This window comes from Vigna unguiculata, chromosome 5 (assembly GCF_004118075.2).
Source record: "Vigna unguiculata cultivar IT97K-499-35 chromosome 5, ASM411807v1, whole genome shotgun sequence".
NCBI lineage: Eukaryota > Viridiplantae > Streptophyta > Magnoliopsida > Fabales > Fabaceae > Vigna > Vigna unguiculata.
This window is the reverse complement of record NC_040283.1, coordinates 42,440,597-42,468,038: the sequence shown is the minus strand read 5'-3', so window position 1 is coordinate 42,468,038 and position 27,442 is coordinate 42,440,597. Positions and strand designations below refer to the sequence as shown.

The 27,442-nt window shown below is 30.8% G+C and overlaps 3 protein-coding genes across 4 annotated transcripts; 1 reads left to right on the top strand and 2 right to left on the bottom strand.

Moving 5' to 3' along the window:
* Positions 1 to 1,540: 1,540 nt before the first annotated feature.
* Positions 1,541 to 7,500, bottom strand: LOC114185978 (tRNA-specific adenosine deaminase TAD3). Its single transcript, XM_028073968.1, has 10 exons — positions 7,232 to 7,500; positions 6,332 to 6,437; positions 6,187 to 6,238; positions 6,032 to 6,105; positions 5,530 to 5,651; positions 4,530 to 4,612; positions 3,563 to 3,659; positions 2,894 to 3,343; positions 2,144 to 2,256; positions 1,541 to 1,842 (listed from the first exon to the last, which is right to left on the bottom strand). The coding sequence occupies exons 2-10, from the start codon at positions 6,399 to 6,401 to the stop codon at positions 1,677 to 1,679; spliced, it is 1,227 nt and encodes a 408-aa protein (XP_027929769.1). The 5' UTR covers positions 6,402 to 6,437; positions 7,232 to 7,500; the 3' UTR covers positions 1,541 to 1,676.
* Positions 7,501 to 10,498: 2,998 nt separating this feature from the next.
* Positions 10,499 to 14,980, top strand: LOC114183796 (outer envelope protein 80, chloroplastic). Its single transcript, XM_028070935.1, has 11 exons — positions 10,499 to 10,728; positions 10,847 to 10,913; positions 11,019 to 11,054; positions 11,216 to 11,360; positions 11,941 to 12,099; positions 12,234 to 12,304; positions 12,388 to 12,466; positions 12,608 to 12,723; positions 12,902 to 13,049; positions 13,778 to 13,847; positions 14,490 to 14,980. Exons 1-11 carry the CDS (start codon positions 10,695 to 10,697, stop codon positions 14,645 to 14,647), a joined length of 1,083 nt encoding a protein of 360 aa, XP_027926736.1. The 5' UTR covers positions 10,499 to 10,694; the 3' UTR covers positions 14,648 to 14,980.
* A 7,484-nt stretch (positions 14,981 to 22,464) lies between these two features.
* Positions 22,465 to 25,925, bottom strand: LOC114185374 (glycosyltransferase BC10). Of its 2 annotated transcripts, none has more exons than XM_028073064.1 (2): positions 24,318 to 25,925; positions 22,465 to 23,320 (listed from the first exon to the last, which is right to left on the bottom strand). In XM_028073064.1, exon 1 carries the CDS (start codon positions 25,435 to 25,437, stop codon positions 24,331 to 24,333), a length of 1,107 nt encoding a protein of 368 aa, XP_027928865.1. In that variant the 5' UTR covers positions 25,438 to 25,925; the 3' UTR covers positions 22,465 to 23,320; positions 24,318 to 24,330. The 2 variants fall into 2 exon arrangements, with proteins under 2 accessions (XP_027928865.1, XP_027928864.1); XM_028073063.1 differs by having other exon boundaries at positions 22,536 to 23,317; positions 24,318 to 25,920.
* Positions 25,926 to 27,442: the final 1,517 nt, after the last annotated feature.

Sequence of the window (27,442 nt, the reverse complement as noted above, 5' to 3'; positions counted from 1 at the left end):
ATGTTTCTTTTGTCCGCACAAGGCTTCGTATAATTATTTAATTTTCCAGTGTACTTTGTTTAGGCTGTGTGGAGCCTCTTTTATGTAATTTGGGGAAATGCCTGGCGTACTGTATGCCTGCATACTCCAAACTCCGCACTCTCTGGTTATTTATGCATGTGACGTTTTATCAATTTGAGGTTATCCAGTTTTTGGGATATTACAATGTTCATTACTTTTAATAGTTTGATCAATAACTTTTTAACACCGTATTTTTAATAAAAAATATTATGATTTACTTAATGACTTATAATTTATATTCTAGCCGTTAATATTGATATTATAATTATGAATTATCAAAAAAATATTTATTTTTTAAGGATAATGATACTTTAACCCATTTTTTTGATTCACTTTTAACCTACCACTCTCATCACCCTTAGATCATCACATCACTTTATTACAAAAAATTAAAATAGATGATTTAAGGGTGATGAAAATGGTGGGTTAAAAATAAGTTAAAATATAATTTTCCATTTTCTAATATATCGCAAACAAGGATTTCATCTCTAGGCAAAAAATAAAGCATGTTTCATATTTTTAAGAGTTATCAGTTAAATAATTGTTGATCTTTTATTTTTGTGCTTTACACAATTTAAAACTATTATAAATAATTTTATTAATAATATACTAATATAATTTCAATTATAGCTTTTAACTTTGAACTTAAATTTTTCTATTAATAACAATTAAAAATACTGATTATCTTTTAAAAAAAATAACATAAAATTAGTGTTTAAAATATATTCGAAATAAAATATTTGTGATACGTACATATAAAAAATGATAAACATATTGATTGAATTATATTCTGACTATTTTAATTAGCATTTTTAATTTGTCGTAAAAACTTAATAGATATATAAGTCATTGATTTAAAAGATATACAAGTCAATGATATCGTATTAGTTTTAAATTTTTAAGAATAGCAAAAGGATATAGTAATGACTTTTCTTTTATGTTGCGTATAATTTTAATATAGTATAATTATTATCCCTAAAAATGTAAAAATGCTTTTTTTTGTCTTTAAAAATAAAATTCCTAAATGTAATATTTTAAAAAATTAATAATTTAATGTCATAATATCAAAATTTGTATGTTGAAAATAAATTATAAACTTTAAGTAAAATATATTATTTAAATACAAAAATACTATATTAAAATAAATCATAAAATGAAAGTAAAAATCCTTGCAATGTACTACATAAAAAATTTATTATTTAAACAAATGGTGTTTTACCTTAATTTAGAATGTTCTTTGTTTTCTTAATCATACCAACTAATATGTTCTATTGCTAGTATTAAACTAAAAGTAATTAGCAAAATGGATTAAAAAAGACGGTTAGAAAATATCATAAATTTAAAGCTAACATATGTACGCAAGACTAAGAATAGACATGGCCATATTTGCAGAAATAAACATTTTTTTAGTTAAAATTTATTGAAAATAAAAAAATTAATTGTCATTTTCAACAAAATTCAACTAAGTATAGATAAACTGTTAGAAAGAATAAATCAGAAGAATTCCCGTTCGCATTTCATACTTGTCACTAATATCAGAAAGTAGTCCAAAGAATTAGAAAACAGTGCCATTCAAAATTCAGAAATAAATAGTCTCTGCAACTTAAACATAACACTTATGCAAGGTCTTCTTCAGGTAACAAAACCCTGAAAACAGCATAATGATGGTTTAAGCTTTTCTCTCCCTGTAATCTGTGAACACTGCCCAAGGCACCCGCATTAGGATTTGGAAAAGCATAAAATATTCTTCTAATTCTCTGATGGACAAGGGCCATTGCACACCTGACATACAGAGGAAAGCAAATTAAGGTCAGTATATCATAAAATAACTACTTTGGATGGAAAGGGAAACTTAATGCAAACAAGGACGAATCAGAATTAAAGAATTTCTTCTATTCTATGAATCAATAAGGGGAACTCCCTCATGCCATTAAAAAGAAAGGAGAATCAGAATGCTATTGGCAGCCTCTTCTCCAGATATTCCACTTCATTGACGAGAAAACTAGGCCAATTTAAACCTCAGAATTCAGCAAGTACATACAAATGATTTGAAGTTATAGAACTATCTTGTCTATAAGCTTACATTGCGCATGGTTCCCAAACAAGATATATGTCATAGCCAGTGCATAAGTACGGTCGCGCTGACGGCTGCCCAGAAGCCTGACTGCAAGCATTCAATTTATGATCGTCCTCACCCTGAAACACCATAATTGAACACAAATAAAGCTTTTCACAAAATATACTCAACGGCATAATCAACATTTATGATCCAGAGAAATGCCATTGCATATCTATTCTATATTTCTAAATTGCCAATGTTGAATTAATGAATTTGGTAGATGCTTCATTAGGTATGAGCGACTAATCATCACAGTTTTCACCCGGAGCATTATTTGGAAAGTTGTTGCAATGATAATAACCGCACCAAGCAAAGATATGAACAATTAATTATCATGGTTCTACCTTCTTTGCCTTCTGCATAATATATACTCATAGAAATCGGGCTCAAAAAGATCTAACGTAAAAAGAACCTATACGGATCGATTTCTGCTTAAAAAGGCCTAACTCAATATACACCTATCCAAACAGTATTTCAGGCTTTATAAAAATCAGGAACACCATGATCTATTAAGGTCACAAGAAAACTCCATAAAGCTTACGACAGAATAATTACATGAACTGAAACTAAGAAAATCACACCAGGAGTTTTTAATATTTTAATTGGAGTGACGTGGTTAACACTTAATACAGATGGGTAGCTGCAATTGATTATTAAATTATACACCATCCAGATTCCTTAAATAGACCTAACCACAGGTGTAGGCAAACTTACATTTCCACACACAGTTTTCTGTCTCTTTGCAGGAGAGCTAGTCCAAGAAGCATTCTCACTATCCAATTCCTGATAACTTGCTTCGTTGCTCCCCTCGCTGGGAAAAAGGTTTCTATCCCTGGCAGCAGATGATTCTATAGCTACAATGGCAGAATGTCGCAAAGGGTGCCAATAATATGAACTGTGAGAATGAGGTGGTTGCTCAGCCCATTGCCGAGTATATAAACAAGCAGCACCTGTACATGGCTGTTTGAGCCTATTGGAGGAACTGTTTGAATGCAATGGTTCATGGGGATCACATCTACTAGAAATATTCAGATGGGAACAAAATGATTCCGGCTTTCCATTACAGCTGTCATCTATGCAAGAGTTCCAAGAATAAATCTGATCACATGCACTTGAAATGATTTCCTTAGTTGAAGGATCCACAATCACTGCAGCATTGACTACCTAAAACATATCAAATTTAGTATGCAACAGTTGAATTTGTAATTTACTAGTAGGACACTTAAACCAAAGTTAGCCTTTACTAATTCAGCAACGAATAGAGGGACCAAAGACCAAATTAAAAATAACTCTAGCTATTACAATCAAGTGAAAACTAATCAGGACAAAAGCATCATTTCTTGTTGACAAATTGTTTGAAAAAGAAAAATTTTGCACACTTACCAAGCCGTTAGATTTTGCCAACTCAACAGCCGATTGCATAAACTTCAAAACTGATTGTGAGTCCTCCTCGCTAAATCCAGTAATGCCATCAATGTTGCTGTAGTTGATTAAAAATGTCAAAGCCAACATGCAAAGACAACTATTAACATATAAGAGAAGTTTTTTTTTTCTCATCCAGTGAGATTATTGACTAAATAGGAACCAAATAGAATGTTGAGACTCGAGATATGCAACCCATTTTACCAACAAGATTTCACTCCCCCCTCCCCAAAACAAACAGCATGTGTTGACGTGTTTGGTAGGAGTTTGATGATTATCATAATTTTTCCTGTATCCAACAAATATTACACTAGAATATCTCAATGCACCAAAGGGTTCTAAAAATCCAGCATACTTCCTCCAAAATCTAAACAGTCCAAAATTTCAAAAAACCCTTTTGCCCTAGTCAATACATAAACACCCCACTTTTTACCCATAGTATATACATCAGATACTATAACTACAAGAAATATAAATAAAATGTAAACATGCCAAGGTTATGTACGAAAACTAAATGTAAAAATTACAGAGTGGATGTCATACACACAAGGATGCTTGCGTAACTTTATAGTTTTAATCTAGGAAGAGCCGTTAATTATAACTAATATATACTGAACCAATTATACATAACTGGTAACGTGTGCAGTTCAGAGATATAATATTGTATATTGAGTGATTGGGTGTTTCCGTCAACGTTAAATTCCTTTTAAAAACCGCTTGTGCACATTTACTGCCTAACATAGAACCAAGTATGTTTTCCATGGAATTTTCATTTAACAAGTATCGCCAAGTTCACTGGATAAAAGATTCCACAAATATACTACTTGACTTGCATACGCTCAAACTAAACCTAACAGTTTGTGAATTTGATGCCACTGCAAACAATATACATAAGCAAATAAATAAGGGATAGTGAAACAAAACTTACTAGGTCCTTGGGTGATATGATGTTGGCCAAAATTTGCATTGTTCTTGCCACTCTTCTTTTGATGTTGCAACATACTTGCAGACCTAATGTTAATTACATTCAAATTAAATGCACACTAGAACTTATGCAAACACAATAAGACCAAGATTTCTAGAATTCTAACCAGAATTAACAATAATTTTAATAATCTTAGTCTTCATTTATAGTGGACCCTCAAATTATGGCCATTTAACTGATACAGTCCTAGATATCTGTATACACCATTTGATCAACATAGAAAACTAAACTCCACTCGCACATAGACCAATGATTTCCAGCACTATGGTTTTGTTGTTTCTTTTAAACATAATCATTTACCCTGTTTTTGTTTTGCTCTATGGTAAAAGTCATTTTGAAAAAATTGATTTGTGATTGGCTATGAATTATAATATTTCATTAGTGTGTTCAGAATTGGTTGTTTGGTTGGTAAAGTAAAATTATTTTTAGGGTGCAGATATAATTTTTGGGTACCACCACACCTAGCACCAATATTTGATACTGACTAATGGAACAGTTAAAAAATTTCAGTTCACCCAAAATCAATTCTGCTCACCCCGGAAATAAATTTGGAAGCTAACAGAAAACTAAATAGAATTTGCATTCAACAAAATCTATTCTAATCACTCCAACCCAGTTCTTATCAACACTGCGGATAAAACAAACAGGTACTTAGTGAGCTTTAGAAGACAAAAAAATGTTGGTGTTGTAAGATTATATTTTAATAATAAATGCAGAACCGTGAATGAACATATGGAATTATTTCCACATAAAAGCTACTGTACAATTACAACAATCGAACCAAAAAACAAGACAAAACTTTTCATGATTGTTTATATTATATATCAATATAAAGATAAAAATAGATATGATAAGTTCATCCTATATATTCCTGAGGCCAAACCATAATATATGAATGCATTAACTAGAGAACAAAGAAACACCAAAACAAACAAAGACCCACTTTTGTGATAAAAGGACTCAACTGATAGGAACTAATCATCTCCTGAAGATGAGGTGGCATACTATCCAGCTGATCTTGGCCTTCAGAGGCCAAGCACAAGATCACCAATAGCTGTATTTCTCCTGTCAAATATTCCCCATGTCAAACTATCCAACTGAGTCCCTAAGTTCTACCTCCTAAGGGCACATGTATGTATCTTTTTGTGTCTAAAGCAGTTTGTATGGCTTTTTCTTTTTAAGAATTTATTTTAATAACTATAAAATTTATAAAAATATAAGTGTTTTAAAAACAATCCAAAAAAATACTTTAATACTTTTTCTATAAAGCAGAATTCATAACTTCAGAAGAAAACTCTAAATCAAAAAATTATTTTTTTAAGCTGAAAAAAAATCTAATTTTACATTTTGTTAAAAAAGAGAAAAGGAAAAGACAACTTTTTCTTGCACATAATATTGTGGGTTGAAAAGGGGGAATAAGAGTTTCTACAATGATATCCATTCACCTCCTTCAAGAACTTTCTTTTGAATTCGTTTCACATGACGGAGATCATCGAGTGGTGCTATCTGATTCAAACGCCTAACAAGAAATTCAAGCAACTTCCATTGATCAGCACACTAAACTGAAGCAAAGACATCAAGATTTCGGTGGGGAGCTAACCTCACAATTTGGTTGGCATGCTTAGGGTTGATGGCAGAAGCAAAAACACTCTCTGTTCAGAAACAAACAAAATGACTGTTTCAATTCAGTGAATTCCAAAAGAAAAAAAAAAAAAAATCTAATTGATGGGTTTCGACAAAGTGACCAGTGGGTTGGTGGTGAAGGTCATATGGCTGCTTGTCCGGGATGTGAACAATCAAGCAGTTATTCATCATTCCCTGCTCTTGTTCTGCTCCCCCTGGAACCTAAAGCTGAATAGAGTTAACAGTTAACAAAATATTATTCATCATTAACCATAGGTTGTCAAAATTCAGTCCACATAGGGTTGGCTCACCATTGTAACAAGCCTAAATATATTCAACATGGTTAACTCACCACAGATGGTTGGTCAAACAAGTTGACCCCCATAATCAAAGAAAAAAAATACAAAAAGTTAACTAATAAAGTACAAAAAATAGAACACGTTATGAAAAGTGTACAAAATATAAAAGTGATCAAACTTTAACCTTCTATATGCTAGAAAATTTGACAATTGAATATTTAAATTATGCTAAGGTCTGAAGGAAATGAAATCAGCACAAAAAGTAGTTTGGTGAAATAAATATCAAGAAAGAAATAAAAGACAGAGTAATGGAAATTTCCCATGGACTAGCAGACTAGACGATTATATTGTGCAACTTTGACAAAGTTTACTAAAATGAACAAAGTTGCTGTAGTAAAAATGTTCATGGAACTGCATAGACATTTTGTCATTTTCAGTAATCTTTCTTTGTGATTATAATATAATTATCAAACTCGCATGTTAACTCGTAAACTCGTTCGAGTTTCGAGTTTACGTCTCCACACCCATTGCCCGAGTTGACTCGGCAGAAAACTCGTTTTTGAAACAGGATCGGTAGGCTCTCAATGAACTCGGTGAGCTCGGCCAAAACTCGCGAGCATGCAATCGAGTTGGCGAGTCCAGAGGGGTTTTCTTTTTAACCCAAAATGACGCCATTGATCGTCGTTTCTTGTGCGAAAAAAGAAAAGAAAAAAAAAAACTCACCGCGATTAGGTTCGTTCTTCTACTCCACCTCGCGGATTAGGGTTCTGCTCTGGTCTCTATTGGCTGCGCCGAGTCATTCTCCTCTCCGGTCACGCCAAAATCACCGTCGTTTCGCTGCGTGTTGGTGCGTCGTGCTCTGCTCTGTCGTCACGGTCTCTGGTCGCGGTTCTCTCTGCTCACGATTCTCTCTGTTCCCGGTTCTCTCCGTCGAGTGTTCTTGCTCTTCTCGGGTGGCGGTTCTTAAACGATGTAAAATTAATTTTTGTTAACTGTAATTGCTCTTCTAAGCGTGGTTATCTTTCAATTTTGTTTTTTAATTATAGAAAATTTAATAATAATTATATAATGTTTTTCTAATTTTGTAATTGAGAAATGAAATTAGAGAATAATTAAAGGTTGTCTGGCTGGATACAATTTGAAGACATTCCATGGACATTCTCGTATTAATATTTATATAAATATATTTATTTAGTATTATAAACTTATTTTTACTTAATTATATATTGAAATAACAAATTAATAAGTTACTTGAATAATTTTTTTTTATATGAATGATGTCAAGATAATATAAAATTGACATATTATAGAGATGTTGAGGAATATCTTATTACATCTTCTAACGTGACAGTTAACTTGATATATTATCAAGTATCTTAGCATGAAATCTAATTGCGAAATTTGGTTAAACAGTAGATTGATATAAAAATATCACTTGTCATAAAAATTATAATTTTCAATAGTGAAAAGAAATATTTTAAAATCGTAAAGGTCGGGTTATTTAGATTAGGAGAAAATTTATAAAAAGTAAATGGATTTGAGAAAAAAAAAAATTTAACGATTTCATGGGTTGAATAAATTAAAAAATTGTTTTAATTATTAAAATTAGAGAAATATTATTTTACTCTAAATTAAAAAAATAAATTAAAATAAAATACAATAAATGAAAATTATGTTAAAATGATATGTAAATTATTACTTAAAATAAAAATTAAAATGATACTATTAAAGTAAAATGAAATTAGTAGAAATTAAGTTTAAATAAATTTTGATTGAGTGGTTAATTTCAATAAAATTATTATTATTATTATTATTAAATTTGAATTGTTATTTTAAATGATAAAATTAAAATTAAAAAATTATACTAAATAATTTGTTACAAAATATGTATTTATTGATAAAAATAATTTAAATTAAATTGTAAATTGATAATAACATATTTTATGTGATGCTAAAAATATATATATATATATATATGGTTATTTTTCTAAGTTAAGATATGTTGAATCCTTTAAGCATATTTTATGTTACTTTTTCTTCTATTATCTTCCCTTCCCTCGGACAAAAATCTAAGAGAACTTAATTGTTCAACTTTGTAAATCAAAATTAGTGCAAACCACTTCAATCAAAGAGTATCTCCTCCAGTGATACATCACTCTAAACAAACACATTAAAAGTGTCTAAACCTTTAAATAAATTTTGTTGTTGCTAACAAAAATATTACAAATAAACTTAATAATAATATAAAAGTACCACTTATTCTGTGATGAAAATTCTAATTTTGAATGGTAAGAAATATATCTTAAAATCGTAAAAGTACGATTGTCTTGATTAAGAGGAAGATATTTCTAATGTGAACAAATAAGTCTATCTCTGATTTTTATATACGAAAATCTTTTCCCTGTTTTGTTAAATTAAAGTGCGTTGAAAAAGTTTTCTTAGTATCTATTTTTTTCGGTTTTGTCAATTTAATCGTTTTTTAATGAAGTATTATTTTTTCTTTTAATTTAGTCATTTTTATTAACGTTATCTAAACAATTAATGATAATAAGTGATATTTACGTCGATTTGTGTTTTTTTTTAATTTTATATTTTTTATTAAATTGTTTTAATTTTTTAATTTTTCTTAATTTTAAAAAATTTTACGTGTCAAGTTAATATTGTATCCCATGATAGTATTAGTATCACGTCACATGTCATTTGTTATTATTAATTTTATGTCAATTGAGTATCACATGTTAGTATTATGATTATTGACACGTGATACTGACACTGACATGTATCATTGATCTTATCATGTAACACTATTACTGTTACCTGACACGAAACTGATTATACACATGAATATTTTTTAAATTAAAAATTAAAAAATAAAATAAAATAAATAAGAAATAATATGCATTATACAAAATTCACTGTCCATTAATTATTTGAATGAGGTTAATAAAATGGACTAAATGAATAAAATTAAGAAACTTACACAAAAATTTCAATTAACAAAATTACAAACTATTTTAGACGTTACAAAAAGTACAAAAAACGACTTAATTCCAAAGCAGCATACCCTTGCGTTATGACATCTTAGTAATTATACACATTTAGTCCCATCTCATTTTAATATAATATTTACTGATAATTTATTAACAATATACCTAATATAATACTAATTGTGTTGTTATAACTACACAGAAATAAATGTCAATTTAATATAAACAAGACAAATATTATTTATTACAAATTACAAATATAAACATGTGAACATTTATTTAGAGAGTGTGAGTCTCAAATTATAAAAATACATGAAGAGTAAGTTTTATGTTAAAATTAAAGAAATATAAATGCTATTTAGCATACATTTAAGAATGATAAATATATTTTCTTAAATGAAAAGGTGTAAGAAGATTCTTTCAAGATGGTAGACGAATGAGCCCAACATTCCACCCTAAGGACATAAAATAGTTTGGGGCAAATTTTTTAGCACCCTTAATCTTCATTTTTCACTTGGATAACAATTGTGAAAAAATTCAAAATTGTTTGTTCTTGAATTTTTTTTTTAATTATTTAATCTATAAAATTATTTTTAATTGAACAATCACAATAAAAAAATATATTATAAATTTCAAAACTAAAAAAATATATGCAGTAAGATTTATAATACAATTTTAATAAAAAAATGTATTAAATTATATAATCCGTATTTTAAATTAATGCATTTCTATACTATTTATTCTAAAAATTTGGAAATATATTAAAAAGTATATAATTTAAAATATATTTCTTGATCTATGTAATCTGAAACATCAACTTTTTACAAGTTTTACAATCCAAAATTTTTAAGCATAATCAATTTAAACCTTTTAAAATTACTCGGAAGGTTCATAAAGAAATCATGGTGGGGTGGAGGAAGAAATATCTAGTTTGGGCATATCTAGGGCCCAATAGCAAGGCGAGTGTCGTGTCACGTGCAAGGTGCGATGGTCGTGGAGTGTAGAGAAACGAAAGGGATAACAGAAGTAGAAAGCTAGGAACAGAATAAACACGACACCGTCGTTGGTTGTTGTTTTGCCAACGTTACGGAACAACCGCAGCATTGTCTCCACTATATAACCGTTGTGACATTTTGGGGTCTATTGTGTGTGCCCAATTATTGTGTCCTCAATTTAATGGTTGATGCGTGTTTGATGGGATGGGAGCTCAGAAGAGCATCCATGCTGGGAAAGGTTTAGACTTAAGATGCAAATTGCAAAAGCTTTCATTTCATGTTTTTCGTTTCATCTTTTCTGCGTAACCGTGTTTTTGATACAAGTGTTGTTTCGCTTCGTTTGAGTGGTTTTACAGCAAAGATTGACGTTAATGTTGATTTTACTCACAAGCTATGCGCTTCTCTGATGCTCCCTACTCTCAGGTTTCCTTTCCTTCTGCACTGTCTTTGAAAATAATAATTTAATTTGTTTGAATTTTGAACTCACAAATATCTCTGGTTTTTTATTTTGCATTTTACCCCTCATAGGAGTACTGGCAGTCCATTTTCACTGGTAATTGGGAGGTGAGAGTCTCAGTTTTGTCTTTTTTGTGAGATGAATCTTGGTTGAATCTGAATGGCGAAAGTTTGAAACTTGATGGCTTTGTGTTATGCTTTGGGTGGAGGGTGTTTGTTGGTTTTCTTGTAATTGTGTAATGAATGGTTTAACTTCTTTTACTGAACAGTCTCTGCATCAAACACCCAAATTTGTTTGGTGGAAGTGAGAAGCTCGATGTTTCGTGGGACAAAGGTTTATATGATTCAAATGTCTTAGTTGCGTATAGAAGGCCACGACCAGAGTGGCTTGCACAGCAGTCTTTTGTATTACAGGTTGGTTTTTATGATTATCATTAATTTTATGATGATGGTGATGCAAGGCCGTGTCGGACAACCATTTTTGTTGAATTTTTCTGTACTGTTTACCTGTCGTGTCTTCAGAATACATTGGATTTTGATGTTTTAAAATATATTGAAAAGATTTTTATAGTACCAACATCGAAATATTTTTAATGTCCAGCAAAGGACAACACTAACTCGACAACGAGCCTCTTCTTAACTGAGATTCTTATTGTCAACGGGTTAAATCTACTTTATTTAGTTCATGTTTAATCCTCTTCTTTGTAAACATTTGTAGGAGAAGAAATTAAGAAGGTAAATGAATTCAATTTCTTTCTGAAGTTAAAATCAACTTTTGCCCCTAAAAGTTGTATAATAGTTCAAATGAGAGAACTTATATAATAGTTCATATGCATACATTGATTTTAACATATTACAGAAGCTCAATTCATTGTACCTTATTTTTTTCACCCGTATGTAGCTCTTTGTAAGTGTTCGGGAAGAAGTTTTTTAGACAGTACCTTAATCTATAACACATTCTTAAATGCTAATTGTTCTCTTTTTCCTCTTCCAGCATTCTCTTTCACCCGAGATTGGAATCCATGGTATCCCTGTAAACAATTTCTCTCGCTCAGGTAGCGGAGGAATAAATTTATCTCGATTGTCAGTGGGAATTGATCTAAAGGAACCAGCTAGTTCAAAATGGAGCAGCACAACCAGTATAAAGTTTGAGGTTCAACTGGAAATTTCATGAACTTGTCATAATATTAAAGCCTTACTTGCTTTAGTTTCTTTGCTTTACGTATTCCTTGATTCAGTTATAGGAAAATGGGAAACTAATACTCTGATGTAAACACCATTTTGCAGCATGTTCGTCCACTGAATGATGATGGTCGCGCTATAAGTAGAGATTATGATGGATTTCCTTTGACATCCAGGTAATTAAGGATTCTAGTATAGTATTCCAGTTTTCTAGATGTTGAACTGATTTTGATGATATGATGTGCATTGCTTGATGCAGTGGCAATCCACAAGACAGCATGGTAGTGTTAAAGCAAGAGTCTCAATTTGCGAAGGCGAATGATAATAGCTTTTTTCATGTAATAAGATATATTCTTATTTCCGGTCTTCTTCCAAGTTCCTTTCCATTTGTGATTGTGAATCATTTAGAGTTGCATGCGTGTTTATCACAAGAAATTCTTGTGTATGTATTTCACTGACTTAGTGCCTGTCTTTTTCAGTTTAATCTTCAAATAGAACAAGGTGTTCCAGTTCTTTCTAAGTGGATAATCTTCAATCGATTTAAATTTGTTGCTTCAAAGGGAATCAAACTTGGACCAGCATTTCTCTTGACAAGGTTGGTATTTGACATGGTTGACACATGAAAGGGAAAACATTATGTGCATTCTGAGACACAATCATGTGGAGTTGGGAAATACATTATAATGCATTAGTGCTTTGAAAATTCCCTTTTTATGTTCTCTTCAGGTTGTTTGACAAACATTTGGCTATCATCCTACCCTTTCTTGTGACAGACTAACAGGTGGCTCAATTGTCGGGGACATGGCTCCTTACCAAGCATTTTCAATCGGAGGGCTAGGAAGTGTGCGAGGGTATGGAGAAGGAGCGGTTGGATCTGGGCGATCTTGTCTAGTGGCTAATAGTGAACTGAGACTCCCTTTGGTATGTGGTAGCATTATTAACAGCAGTCCTATAATGTAAAATCAGACAGATTTATAACCTCCTTTGCCTAAAACATTCTTGTTCTGTTTAACTTCACTTCCTTTGATCTTTCTTCAAAGTTTTGTTTTGTCTTATGCTACTGTATCTGGTAAGCATGTCCCCATTTTCATCATCTTTGGCAAGAATTGCTTTTACTACTTTAGTTGTTGCAAGGTTGGACTTCCCTGTTTTAGTGAATGTTTAGGCACATGTGGGAATATATTTCCTATCTGGTAAGAAGTTGACAGGATCATATCACCATCTTCTGTGATGTTTTATTTGTGGCTCTACTAAGCTCATGAAGTATTGGCTTTAAAGTGCTATGTTTAGTGCCATCTCCTAAGAAATTAACAATTTTTGTATTGTCATTTCTATTCAAATATTCACTTTTTCCATGTGACTGACTGGTTTAAAAGTGAAAAAAAAATCATACGATCTTTTTGGAACTGAAATCCTGTCCTGGGTCGTTCTGCCTTCTCACTATGCTTCCACAAGTTACAATTAGCAATACCTTGTCTGTGATTGTGATATTAATATTTCCTGGGATCTGTCCTTTTAAAATTATTCCTGCTATACACACAAACAGACAAACAGAATTGGACGCATGCACTTTTCTTTTTATTTTGTTACATTTATTGTTGAACTTAAATTCTACATACTAAACTGCTTGATGTATTTTTGTAATGTAGAATAAGATGTTGGAGGGTGCCATTTTCTTGGATTGTGGAACAGACTTGCGGTCTGGTCACCTTGTACCTGGTGAGGAGACCAATACTATTCTGTTCAAATTACATGCAAATTTTCATTTCTGTGGTAGATGGAGTAGGACATATATTCTTGTTCTTCCTCATATTATTCTACGGCATGTTTTGGTGTCTAGAAACATAGCAGGGCTAGGATTGGACAAAACAAAACTGCGCGAATGATTCTTATTCTTTCTCTTCAGTGGTAGGAGAAAATCGCTAGGAATAATTTTTGTAGTAAAATAAAGGCTACTATCATAAGAGACAAAAAACTAGACCATAATCTGGAGTAGCAAATATTCCTCATTATTTAGAGTTACATTACTGAGTTTTATGATGAGTTTAGGTACATAACTGTCTTTTACTAGTGCATAAGCTTTTACTAATAGCTTATGAACAAACTTAGTTATTTATTTTTATAAAAAAGTACTTGTGAAAAAGTTTAATCAAAGAGACCCTTTATTACACTATAGGGTTTTCTTCATTTACAGTTTTCTTTCTTTTTCTTAGGAGCAGGGTTGTTTAATTGCTATAGCTTCCGCTTTACCTTCTTCATGTTCTTATCTTAAATTAATCTACTTGATCGAGTTTGCTTTTTAGTCTTTATCCAGACCCATGTCAAATGTGCTCTCATTGTGTTGATGTCATAAAAATTCAGGAAATCCAGCTCTGAGACAGGGTAAACCAGGATCTGGAGTTGGAATGGGATATGGACTTCGATTTAAATCACAGTTTGGTCATTTTCAAGTTGATTATGCTATTAATGCATTTCAGCAGAGAACTCTATATTTTGGCCTCAGCAACCTTCCTTCATGAGGAGGTTGTTGATCCTTAGTGCATTCCTCTAGCACACAGGGTTCTGAAGCTAGAATATTTTTGCCTACAATTCTAGGCTTCGTAAAGTTAATGAGCACCATGCATTCTCCCCTTTTCTAAGTCCAGGGTACACTTTGCATGTGGAGAGGGGAATCACTATCAGGTTCTTTTTCTTCCAATAGTTGGAGATTTGGTGGCAATTTTGTAAGGCTTTTGGTTTTTAGCAAAATAGGTGCAGACATGTTGATTATTTATTGTAAATGTTTTTCATTGGAAAGGAAATAGGATTGTATTCTTCGACATGAATAAAAGTACACAGAACTTTATACAAAATTGAGTTCTACTGGTTAATAGAACTTGGCTTTTACTTGGGAACAAACAAAGGATGCATATAAGTTCAATAGGGTAGCAACGAGTTGTGCTTCATTTTCAAGTTGAAGCTGACACAGTGAGAAGCTAGAATGGAAATGACACAACACAATGAAGGCAGTTGCTTCCTGCACCCATAAAAGCTTCCGAAAATTGTTTCCGTAATAGGAGTGGTGTTATTGTCTTCCGGAAAATAATTTCAGAATTGTTTTAATATGTTGCAGCGAATAAAATCCAAAATGATGGGATGCAAGGAGAAATTTGATTGATGGGTGCAGGAAGCAACAGTCCATAATGAAACAAAACATTAAGACCTAAGATTATTGTTCGGCCCAAAACTCATGCCGTGGGACTATGATGGGCTTGAATGCTATGGGCGAGTTTTGCAATTAGGGTAAAGTCAAGTCAATATTTGTCATTTGTAGATTAAGTTTACTTTTAAGATTGAAGTGATGAGATTTCGTGTTTTATATTAATAAACAAATATAGGTTGCCATGGTTAAGATTAGTTGAAATTGTAGTTTTATTATTTTTAATTTAAAATTTTCAAAATTAATTATTTTTAGAAGCATAATTTTTATATTTGAATTATGTATATAAAAATAGTGATTTTGTGATAAATCGCAATTTGATTTTGAAATCCTCTTGGTGGAGATAGATGACATTAGAGATGGCAAATAAACCCGTCCCCGTGGGTATTGCCCGAATCCGTCCCCGTTTTGACGGGGAATCCCCGCATTGACTGGGTATGGGTATGGGTATGGGGAATCCCCGACTTTTTCAGTTGGGTATGGGGATGGGTATGGGGATGTACATATACCCGCCATAATACCCGTCCCCGCCATATCTCCATTCTCGTTTAAATTATTAAAATATTCACAATTAATCAAGTAACCCCTATATATATATATATATATATATTTTTTTTTTTTCTATTTTTTATTTCTTTTAATTATTTCATTTGTCATGAAACTCATTCTCATCTCCAATATATTTTTTATCTTATCATAACCTTTATGTAATTATGTTAAAATGATGTATGTTAATTAAAAAAAATTATGCCTCACATTTGAATATTTATATTATTTTTTAATATTTTTATTTATTATAAATTTTTCTTTCACATGAGAATGTTTATACTCTCAATTTAAGATAATATAAAAAAAATTCTTTACTTATTATTATTATTAATTTTTGTTTAATTTGAAGAACTCTTTTGTTTCATTAAAATAATTTTCATTATTTTTCAACCATTAATTATATGTTAATATTTGAAAAGTTTTCTTAATTCTCTAAGATATTTTTCGTCTTATCATACCTTAGTTATACATTTGATTTCCTTTGTGTGATTTTTTTCGATAGTCTCTCAAATTATTTCTAAAACACACATTTGTTAGTTTTTTAATATTTTTATTTATTTTTTTTATTTTCATCATGTAGAATAATATTTCGATATATTCTATCTAATTATTTTTTATTTTATAACTCATTATTAATCATAATGTAATTTTTTCACTTTAAATTCTGTTTGAAGTGGTTAAAATTTTATATATATATATATATATATATATATATATATATATATATATATATAATGATATTTAGGAATAGTATATGATAATTCACTACAAGAAAAACATGAAATGGTGACTGATTTAGTCAGTAACCCATATCAGTCACTATTTTTCGTCATTGGTGGTAGTAGTTGATTTATTGTCTGAATCAATGACTAAATTAGTGACCGATTCAATGATCGAATCTGTACTTGATTTAGTGACCAATTTAATTACTAATTTATATGTAATTTAATGACAAATTTTTTGGTCACTAATGATATTTCTATTTAATTTTAACCACTTCAAACATAATTTAATAATTAGTTCTGTAAGGTATTTTTCATTTTATCATACATTTGATTTCCTTTGTGCGATTTCTTTCGATAGTCTCTCAAATTATTTCTAAAACACACATTTGTTAGTCTTTTAATATTTTTATTTATTGTTTATTTTCATCATGTAGAATAATATTTCGATATATTCTATCTAATTATTTGTTATTTTATAACTCACTATTAATCATATTGTAATTTTTTCCACTTTAATTGTATAAATAACTTTTATTTACTACAATATAAAAATTTAATGTAATTGCTATGAATATTTTTTTGTCACTATCCAACATATATTGAAGTTCAAAAGATACAAAATCTATGTCAAAATTTTATTATTATGTTTATTATTTGTTCTTTGTGTCATTTTGATCAAGTGATGTATTATAACTTTTATTAGTGTATAAAAAAGAGATTCATTATAATTTAAAAAATTGAAGTAAACAAACATTTAAAATATATTTTAATTTGAATATTTGTTTTCCTTTTATTATTATGTTTATTTTTTATTCTTTGTGTCATTTTGATCAAGTGATATATTATAACTTTTATTAGTGTATAAAAAAGATATTCATTAGAATTTAAAAAATTGAAGTAAACAAACATTTAAAATATATTTTAATTTAAATATTTGTTTTCCTTTTATATTTTTTTGAAATATTTTTTAATTTTATCAACTAAGTTCATCAATGTTGTAGTTTGCAAATTTAACAAATGTTTTGGTTCACATGAAATTTTATTTGGTATTCTAATATAAAATGTAAACAATTATAATTTATTTTAAGGTATTTGGCATCGAAGAAAATCCTCCTAATATTGAATATTTCATAATATCTCTTTACCGTAATTTTTTTTCTTTTATAAAAATTAATATTGAAGTAGTTAGAACACAGGTACGGGTATGGGTACGAGATTATACCCGTTACCCGGTGGGGATGGGGATGGAAAAAAAGTTTGATACCCGTTGGGTTTGGGTATGGGGATGGGGATGGGGATGAATTTTTTATGCGGGGATGGGTATGGGATAGCGAAACCCGTCCCCGCCCCGCCCCGTTGCCATCCCTAGATGACATTGATAGTAACATTCATAGAGGGTACTAGAAGTACAACAGTTGTCTTAGTAATTGTCACCATAACGATGATAAAAGACAAGACGATAAACTAATAATGTAATGGTACTGAAGATTATTTATACGTTTGGATTAATTTGATTAATTTTAAAATATAAAGTTAATTACCTATTTTGGTTTAGGTCTAATTGATTATAAAACGTGTAAATACGTAGTAAATTACTTAGAAGCGATAAAAACTGAATATTTTATTATTTGAGTATAAAGTTCGTAAATATAAAAAATAATTATTTAAATTTATTTTAGAAAATTCATATTTTTTCTACAAATTCTTTTTCTTTACTTTCTCTCTCATCTTTAAACTTATGAAGAATTTGATCATCCTATCCTAGATCAAAATCTTAAGAATCTTAGTGAGAACATAATAAGTCCATGTGATTGAAATTTGTTTTAGAGTAAATTTTTTAGATAATGATATTTTAATCTTTGTTTTTATCTATTTTTAACCCACTGATTTAATCACCGTTAGATTCTCACACTACATCACTAAAAAGAATTAAAATAGATGATCTAATGGTGATCGAATAAGTAGGTTAAAAGTGAGTCAAAAAAGATAAATTAAAATATTATTAATCCATTTTTTTTCTCCTTTTTCTTGGGTTGATTTTGGAAGGTTTTGCGTACATGAAAATTATGGATCTTGTCCTTGTTCCTTTTACAAAAAAGATGAATATTTGTTACTACAAAATTGTAAGGGTATTCTTAAATCATTGATTGAAGTTGAAATCTACACAAGATTTAATAACCCGAATGTGAAGGTGAAGTAGTCACAGTAATTAATTATTGTAGGAATTATGTTTTATTTGAATATAAATGTTTAAATTTGAGATGAAATTATTTGATTCAAATGAATGAATTCAAAATAAGAGCTTTATTGTATGTTGAGTAGTGAAATTTTTTTCAATTGAATTAAATTGTTGTTATTTGGATAAAATGTTTCATGTTAGGCAAAAGAAATGAAGAAAAGCCTCAGTTTGAACCAATTAGACCATTGTTATATTCTGCAAAATTTGTAAACTATACAAAGTGGTTGGGTGGGCCAAATTCATTAACTGAACCAAATATTATTGGACAAAATTTAATTAATTGAAAATCTAGGAGTTTTGGTCACTAGACAAGTAAATTCCTTAAAAGAGTTATTTGTATTAAATGCCAAATGTTCTAGTGGTTTACTTATTCGACAAATACTATGGTCGTTGGATGAGCAAAGCTTTTGCTCAGTGACAAAAATTCATTGTTTGTGTCTTTTACTCTACAAGTTGAACGGTAATTATGCGAACCACAACATGTGTTTAAGTCGCTAAATATGTCAAATGCTAATAGACAGAGTTTTTTGAAGTTTAAGAAAATAAGTTTTTAAATTTTTTTTACTCATGTTAGACAACACTATGGATCTTTTACATTTCATTTAGACCCTGATCCCAAAATTTATCAATCATATGCATCACATTAAAAAATCATATGAAAATGAAAAACAAAAACAAAAGAATGAGGGACCAAACCAAAACCAAGGAAAAAATATAGAAACAAATTCCTTTTAAACAAGTCAATCAGAATAAAAAGTAGGGAGTTGAAACTATTTTGAAAAGTGAATCTAAACAACGATAAGAGATAAAATATTAAATCACTAAAACTGATTTATATTACTAACCCCTAAATTAGTCGATTTGTTTGCACAGTGGTTGCTTTTATAAAAATGTGAGATGTATTAAACTTCATTTCACAACTTTTAATGCATTTCCTCCATCTTTCTTTAAGAGGTCAAGAAACACATGGGGAAAAGAAAAAAACATGAGAAACCAATAAATTTTTAAATGTTTATAAATATTATCTTTCACTAAATTGTTATATTTGATTAATATATTGTATTTAAATATTATTGTGTAATGTAATGGATAATTAATTATAATTTATTACTATTTAAATTGAGTTGAGTGTATATGTATCAATGAAAATCTATTATGGTATGATTGTGATACATGTGTGTGATGAATACCATAATTGTGATACATGTGTGTGATGAACATATATATTTTCAGGAAAGAAATGTTATGTTAGGATTTTAAGTTGTATATTAAAATTGGGATTACAAAAGAAATGATCCAGACTCTTTTGATATTAGACTCGTATAGGAGAGAATATCATATCGTGAGAATCGAAAGAAACCTAATATGTAGTGTGAAAAAAATTGTGTCTAGTGGGTCATAGAAATTCACCATCATGTATGAATGAAATATGTTCTTATTATATAGTTTTGATGTAATGACACCATATAGAATGTAATATAACAATTATAGATCTCATAGTCTAATATAATGTATATATCTTTCAAAAGTATAGTCAAATATTTACGATATTGATGTTTGTGATTTATGAGAGAGATAGGTGGTTTATTGGACTGAGAGTCAGATATTTAATTCTAATAGATGCCTCGCAAATTTATAAAACCTGTATCCATGAAAATATATGGATAAGATTATGTGATTTGTACACAAAATTTATTATAAGAATTAATATATATATATATATATATATATATATATATATATATATATTTATAATATAAGATTTTAAAATATTAAATTATCTGTTTTATGTATTTGTGTATTACTTGTCAACCAGTTGAAAAAGAATAAATATTTTATGTTTTTATTTTCCTTCTCTTGATGTTATGTAAATAAAGTATTATAGACCCAGATAAAACGAAAGAGTATCTTAAAAACATCTCAATAATGATTAGATCCAATCGTACAAAAACTATGGGACACATGTTTTCCGAGTTAGAATTTGTAAAGCATATCTACTGGCCGAAAGTTGAGGTCAGGTTTCTCCAAGACATTTTTCTAACAATAATTTACTCATTAATTTTTTTTCTTTATCTGTAGTCTAAACACTTAACTCTTAACTCATCTTAAATTAGACGTGTTATGGATGGAAAATATTCAATTTTTTTCTAAATGCAAATCGATTATTTACACTATTTTATTGAACGGTAGTAATATATATTTTAATACACGTTTTTAAGTAAAATAAATTCATACCAAGTGTACTAAATAATGTGAATATTTTATATTAATGTGTTATTGTTAAGAATCGTTTTTCAATAATTGAAAATTGTCAAAACTACGAAAAAGCAGAATTGTCAACTGTCAAAAGGACTAATGATTAAATGCACAATTGTGGATTGTTTGCTTCTGTTTCCAGGATTCTGTTTCCAGGATGATGAAGATCACATGTGCATCTGACAGAACAGAACCATACATTTCTTTGAGCACAAGATAAGTAGCCAAATACTACAAAAAGGTAAGAGACTATTCTTTAAACCCACTTTTAATCTAGGTTTAAATATATTTTTCTCTTTATTTTCTATTTTTGTAATGTTTGTTACGAATAATTTTTATTTTGACAAAATATTTAAAATGGTATTTTTACCTAATATTTAAAATGGTCCTCATTTTTACAATTCGTATTTTATTTGATCATTTTTTATTTCGTCGTTTAAATCAGTAACGGAACCATCTCTACAGCACATATAACACACTCCAATGCAATATAATATAAACAGTGTCACCTATACAACCTATAAGGTGCTCTGTTACCAACTTAAACGGTGTAACATAAAAAGACCAAATAAAATACGAATTACGAAAATGAGAATCATTTTAAACATTCAATAAAAATGAGAATCATTTTAAACATTTTGTCAATGAGAATCATCCGCAATCAACACTACGAAAATGAAGACGAAAAAGGTATTTAAACCTTTAATCTATTATTACAATCTAATGTTAAAAAGAAATCCTAAGCAACCCGTCCAACTAATCTGAGTTCCTTTTCCTTGAGCTAGCATAGCCCTACCAACTCTTTAATTTAGATGTAAACAACATTGAATAATGGTTCATTTTTCAACCATAATTTGGTGGTAAGCTAACAACTTACCTAACTTCCTCTTTGATGCTATTATGGTCCCTCCCCTATCAACAAACAACTTAGAAGAGCATAAGCTGATTAAAGTAATCCATTATTATAAAATGAAAAAGTGTTTCTTGCTTTTTATATGAAAGTTACAGTTATAAAACGCTGCTGTTGGTTCAATCATATTATATGCTCACAGATTAACTAACACCGACATCCAAAAATAACAAAATAACTTACTATGTTTTTGTCAGGTTTCAGAATGAGGTTAAAATTTAAAAGGAAATCCCAGTGAATTTACAGAGATACAAACTAGAAGTTGATCCAAACGTGTCTTGATAACTCAGAAAAATGGAAGCCAACTGTCTCTACGTGAGGCGTGGTCCCCCACACATCAGAAGTATGCGACTTTCCTGTCCTCTGGGGTCCATTTTTTATTGAGAAAGAGAAAAGAACCAGCCAGCACCGACAAGTTTCAATTTTGTCGCTATTATAGAAGCCACTTATGCATAATCTATGAGAACATGATCATCAACAATATAATAATATATGAATTTGAACAGTTCATAACTATTAACAATTATTATACTGCCACCGACTCCTCCCATGAATAAAATGTTTAAATGAACTAAGTCCAATCTAGATAAAGCATAGACAAGTATTACAACAGAGCAAGAAACTGATCCCGTGACTGCTTCACACAAATTCTAAAAGAATATTTATTTCTTTTTCTTTCATGAATTTATGTAGGGGAATGAAAGTAAAGCAACTATATGACACTTTCCACAGAAGGGCACAAAAAGCAAATGAAAGAGGTCAAACGGAATGAAAAAACAGGGCGGTGGAAATAGCAAGGTTCCAAATTTCCAAAGGATCGAATCGAGAATGGAGAAGCAAGCAATTGGCCAAATGTGGACAGTTTTTTTTTTCCTGTTATAATTGCAGTCACTGTTGCCTCACGTTTAGGCAACGGCTTTTCTTTTTTTTTCTTTTGAAAAGTAGTAACACTGTAGAGCTTTTAAACAATGTTTTACACAACTCTATGTACAAAACCGACCCACAAAAGGAAAAACTACCTACATGATTTTCTATGACAAATTCGCAATTACTTGAGCACTTGCACCATACTAAATACACTTGACTAGGGCACCCGCCATTCTTTTTCAACTCACGCAGGTGTTTACCTGTTTCTTTGATCTTTCTATTTTGATTTGATTCCCTCATTTGTGCAGTCCCAAGACTCGTAATTTGAAAGCACAGGGTATATAGGATGTGGGCTTTACGTGCCTCTTCAAACTATACACCACCATCAATTCATAGCCAAAGTAATATGATCTTTTCATAAATCTCTTCATTGACCTTTCCCACCTGCTAGAATAAAATTTGGTGAAACAAGATTATCACGACAGAAAAAACAAACGAAGAAATTAATAAAAAAAGTCTACCCACAATACCCTCGACAAGCCTCCGTATTTTGTGCATGACAAACCAAATTACTGAGAAAAAAGAGAATCCAACATGCCGATTAGAATCTAGGAAATGCCTACATAACACTGTAGATTAGATTCACCCTCGTTTTCATGTATTAACTCGTGCGAATGTGAATTAGGTAGAAAAACTTATGCATTACCTATGAATTAAGTGTACACATTCACAACCAGATCCAAATTCACAACAATGCAAAAGATAAGGAGTCCCTATCCTTACTAAACGCGGCAACTAACTACTCTAGCACCACCATGATTTTGACATTCAGAAGACAATAAGTAGACATCATAAACCTTTTTCGCATCACAAAGTAGTAAGGGTATGAACACCGCAAATGCCAAAAGCAAAATACACTCCATAAAGAGCGAGAGAATCACATTCCCTATACAAGCACTGATGAACCTATACACATATGTTGCTTGAAAAGCAACTTGAGGAGGTCCCTCCAAAATTTACATCAGTGCCTCACTTTTATTCCACCTATGGACTAAACATGTTCAGATTTCAGTTGAGAGATAACAAAGTTACTTTTACTATCAAAACAACAAATTTTTCTTCCTTCATTTTGTGCATTGAAAATTCAAAAAAAGTAATTCTCAACTTTAAACCCCTAGAAATATCATCATGCAGCATTTTGATGCTGCAAACGTAAGAAAAGCACATAACACAAGCATCAAACCCAGATTCCAATATATAAAGCTGAAGATGGAAACAGCCACCCTCCGGCAACAAATATCCAATCATTTTGACTGTAATACCACAGACAAACCCCAACTCAATGTATCTATGGCTTAAGTGCAGATAACTCTGATAAATCACAAGAACTAAAATAAACTAAAATAACAGAAGAAAAGGAAAAAAAATAAATAAATAAACGCACCGTGCTTGAAATTTCAATCCCTGAAGATGACAGATTTGGCAATGCGCATCAAGGGTTCCAAGCAATCCGGGGTGAATTTCCTGGCGAATAGGTAAGACTCAGAATTATTGGACTGGCGGAGCCGGAGAATGAGTTCCGAAGAGACTTCCGGCGGCCGGTAAGTATAGGGGTGACCGTTGACGGTGCCGGTCCAATTAACTTTGGTGAGCGTGTATTTGGTGCAGCCATCAGGATCTGCCATGGACAAGAGCGTGGGAAAGTAATGCTCCTCGGGGTAGCATTCGTCGTCGCGGTAGCAGGGGATCTTGAATTTCCTCCAGAGGGTTCTGTCCTTGACGACGAGGAGAGCGTGGCGGCGCGTGAGGGCGAAGAACTGGGAGCCGACGCGGAACTGTTCGAAGGGGACTTCGGGCATCATGGCGTAGCGGCCGCGGGAGGTGTAGCGTTTCCAGAGCTTGGGAGCGTGGGAGAGGATTTCGATGAAAGATTTGTACTTGAGGCGGATACCGATGCGGGAGGATTCAGGATCGGAGGAGTCGAAGGTGGGGGAGAGGAGGAGGGAGCGGTAGGTGTAGGTGAAGGAGTGGAGAGGGACGCAGTGCTGGGAGAGGAGGGCGAAGTAGGCGTTGGCGGGGTCGTCGAGGAGGGCAGTGGCGAGGAGGCGGCGCGTGGCGGAGATGAGGGTGGGGGAGGCGCGGAAGGTGCGTTTGGAGGGGATGAATTTGTCGGCGAAGAGCGGGGAGAGGGGGCGCGTGATGTTGACGGAGGGGTCGGCGTGGATGTAGATGTTGAAGAGGTTGGATGGGGTGTCGCGGAAGTAGAGGTCCCAGAGGGGTGAGAAGTGGAGATCGGTGTTTGTGAGGAAAAGGAAGGCTATTTTGAGAGAGGGGTTTTTGGATGAGAGGTGGAAGAATTTGGAGGGGTTGGTGGCGGAGGCGGTGGTGGCGCGGGAATTTGCGAGGGTGATGGCGCGGTTGAAGAGGGTGATGTCATCGAGTTCGTCGGAGGGAGAAATTGGCAGAGAGTGGGGTTTGGGAGGGAGGATCCTCGGAGCGAGGAAGAAGAGGATTGGGAGGGAGAGGAGAAGGGAGAAGGTTAACACAAATGGGGTTGAGAACATTGAATTTGGGGCAATCCTCAATTGAGGTAAAATGCTCCACTGCAACACTCTTCCTGCCACTACTGGCCAATGCCTCTGGTCTGGAATTGTGAACGATCGATTCCTATTCCCCTCCACAACACATCAACGATCACACTAACACTCTCTACGTATCTGTGTTTCTGAGACAAAAACAAGAACAAAAACAAAAACACAAACACAAAAACACACGGGTTTTTGTTTTCTAGGGTTAGGGTTAATGTTTTTGTTGTGTCCAGAAGATGATGAAGAGGAAGAGGAGGGAAAAAAAAGGGGTTTGGGTTTGGTGGGAGGAGAAAGATTGGGTGGGTAGTGGCTACAGGAAGGGTTGAGGTTGGGACTTTTATTTTTCTGTTATCTTCTCTCACGCTCTACTGTGTAACTGCGAGGTGTGTTACGGTACCTCATGTAACTTCACACAATTCAAATTCCGCTGGAAAACAAAATCTTTCAGTTTTTTTATTTTTATTTTTTTCAAACCCTGCCAAGTTTGCATTTGTTGGCAACAATAGCAAACTAACTTGAATCAGGCGTTAGCCAAAACAATTTTGGCTAACTCGCCACCACCTTAAGATTCTATTCTTAGACAAAATCCATCCATAGAGATAAACTGTAGTACCGGAAAATTAAACTTTCTTGTTAAAAATATAATATCAACAATAAAAGATTTTATATATATTATTCATCAATATTTATTGATATTGATAATATTTTGTTATTATTTACGTTTATAAACCAGAATCTTTAAAAGCCTTATATGACCGATGCTTTGTTAATATATTATAACATTTTATGTTAAATATTATAGATATAGTTATATAACTATTGATAAAACAAATTGTAATTATTAAAATAAAAAATATTATAGGTAATATTATGTAAATATTTATTTTATTACGAGTAACTATATAAATTTGAAAAAGTAGCTATTAAAATAAAAAAAGTGTGAATTACTTTCTATAATGAATAGTGATTTAAATTTAAAAAAGTAGTAATTAAAATAATAAAATTTAAAAGTAGCTTTCTGATGATAAATAATTAAGTAAATTTTAAAAATTTTAAAAGTAGTAATTAAGAATATAAAATTGAAAAAAAAAAACATTAAATATGTGTATCTCTTCTTATATAGTTACCTATTATTAGTAGTAATATTATTATTGAGGGTTATTTTTTATTAGTAGTATTATTATTATTACAAATTTAAACATCAATATTATTTTTATTTTATATGGAATTAAATGTTAGTATTTAATATTGAGGAGCGTAATTGTCATTATTATTAATATTAATAAATATTATTATTATTATTTAATTATTATTATTATTATGATTAGTATTATTATTTTAATTTATATGAGTATTGATATTAGTAAATTAGTATTAGTAGCAATTTGCTATTATTATTATTATTATTATTATTATTAATAAACACATACTATTATGTACACATCTTTTAAGTATTTATAATATTATATTAATACGTAAGAATATTAGAATTTGATTGTGAGCAAGATGAGTTATACATTGTGCACCATTAATTATAGGCCCGTAATAGTTATTTTTCAAATTTAATTCATTTGGTACATAAATGAAAATAGTATATATACAGAGAAAACCAAAACACGGGTATTATATAAAATAATAAATTTATTTATAAAAAAATATTTTTTTATTATAACAAATTATTTAAATTTTAAATATAGAAATTAAAAAGATAAATTAAAAAGACATAAGAGGATACACAAGAAGTGTATATAATTATAGAGCGATAGATAAAATAAATTTTAGTTATTAAAATAAAAAATATATTATAAGTAACTAGCTTACATGTAGACATGTCACACATGTGTACGAATTTTTTAAATATACGTGATTTTTTAAATATATGTGATATTATATTAGTAAGTGATAATAATTTATTGTTATTAAGTTATAATATATAAAATAAAAATTACATTTATTAAAAATGAAGTGAAATATATAAAAA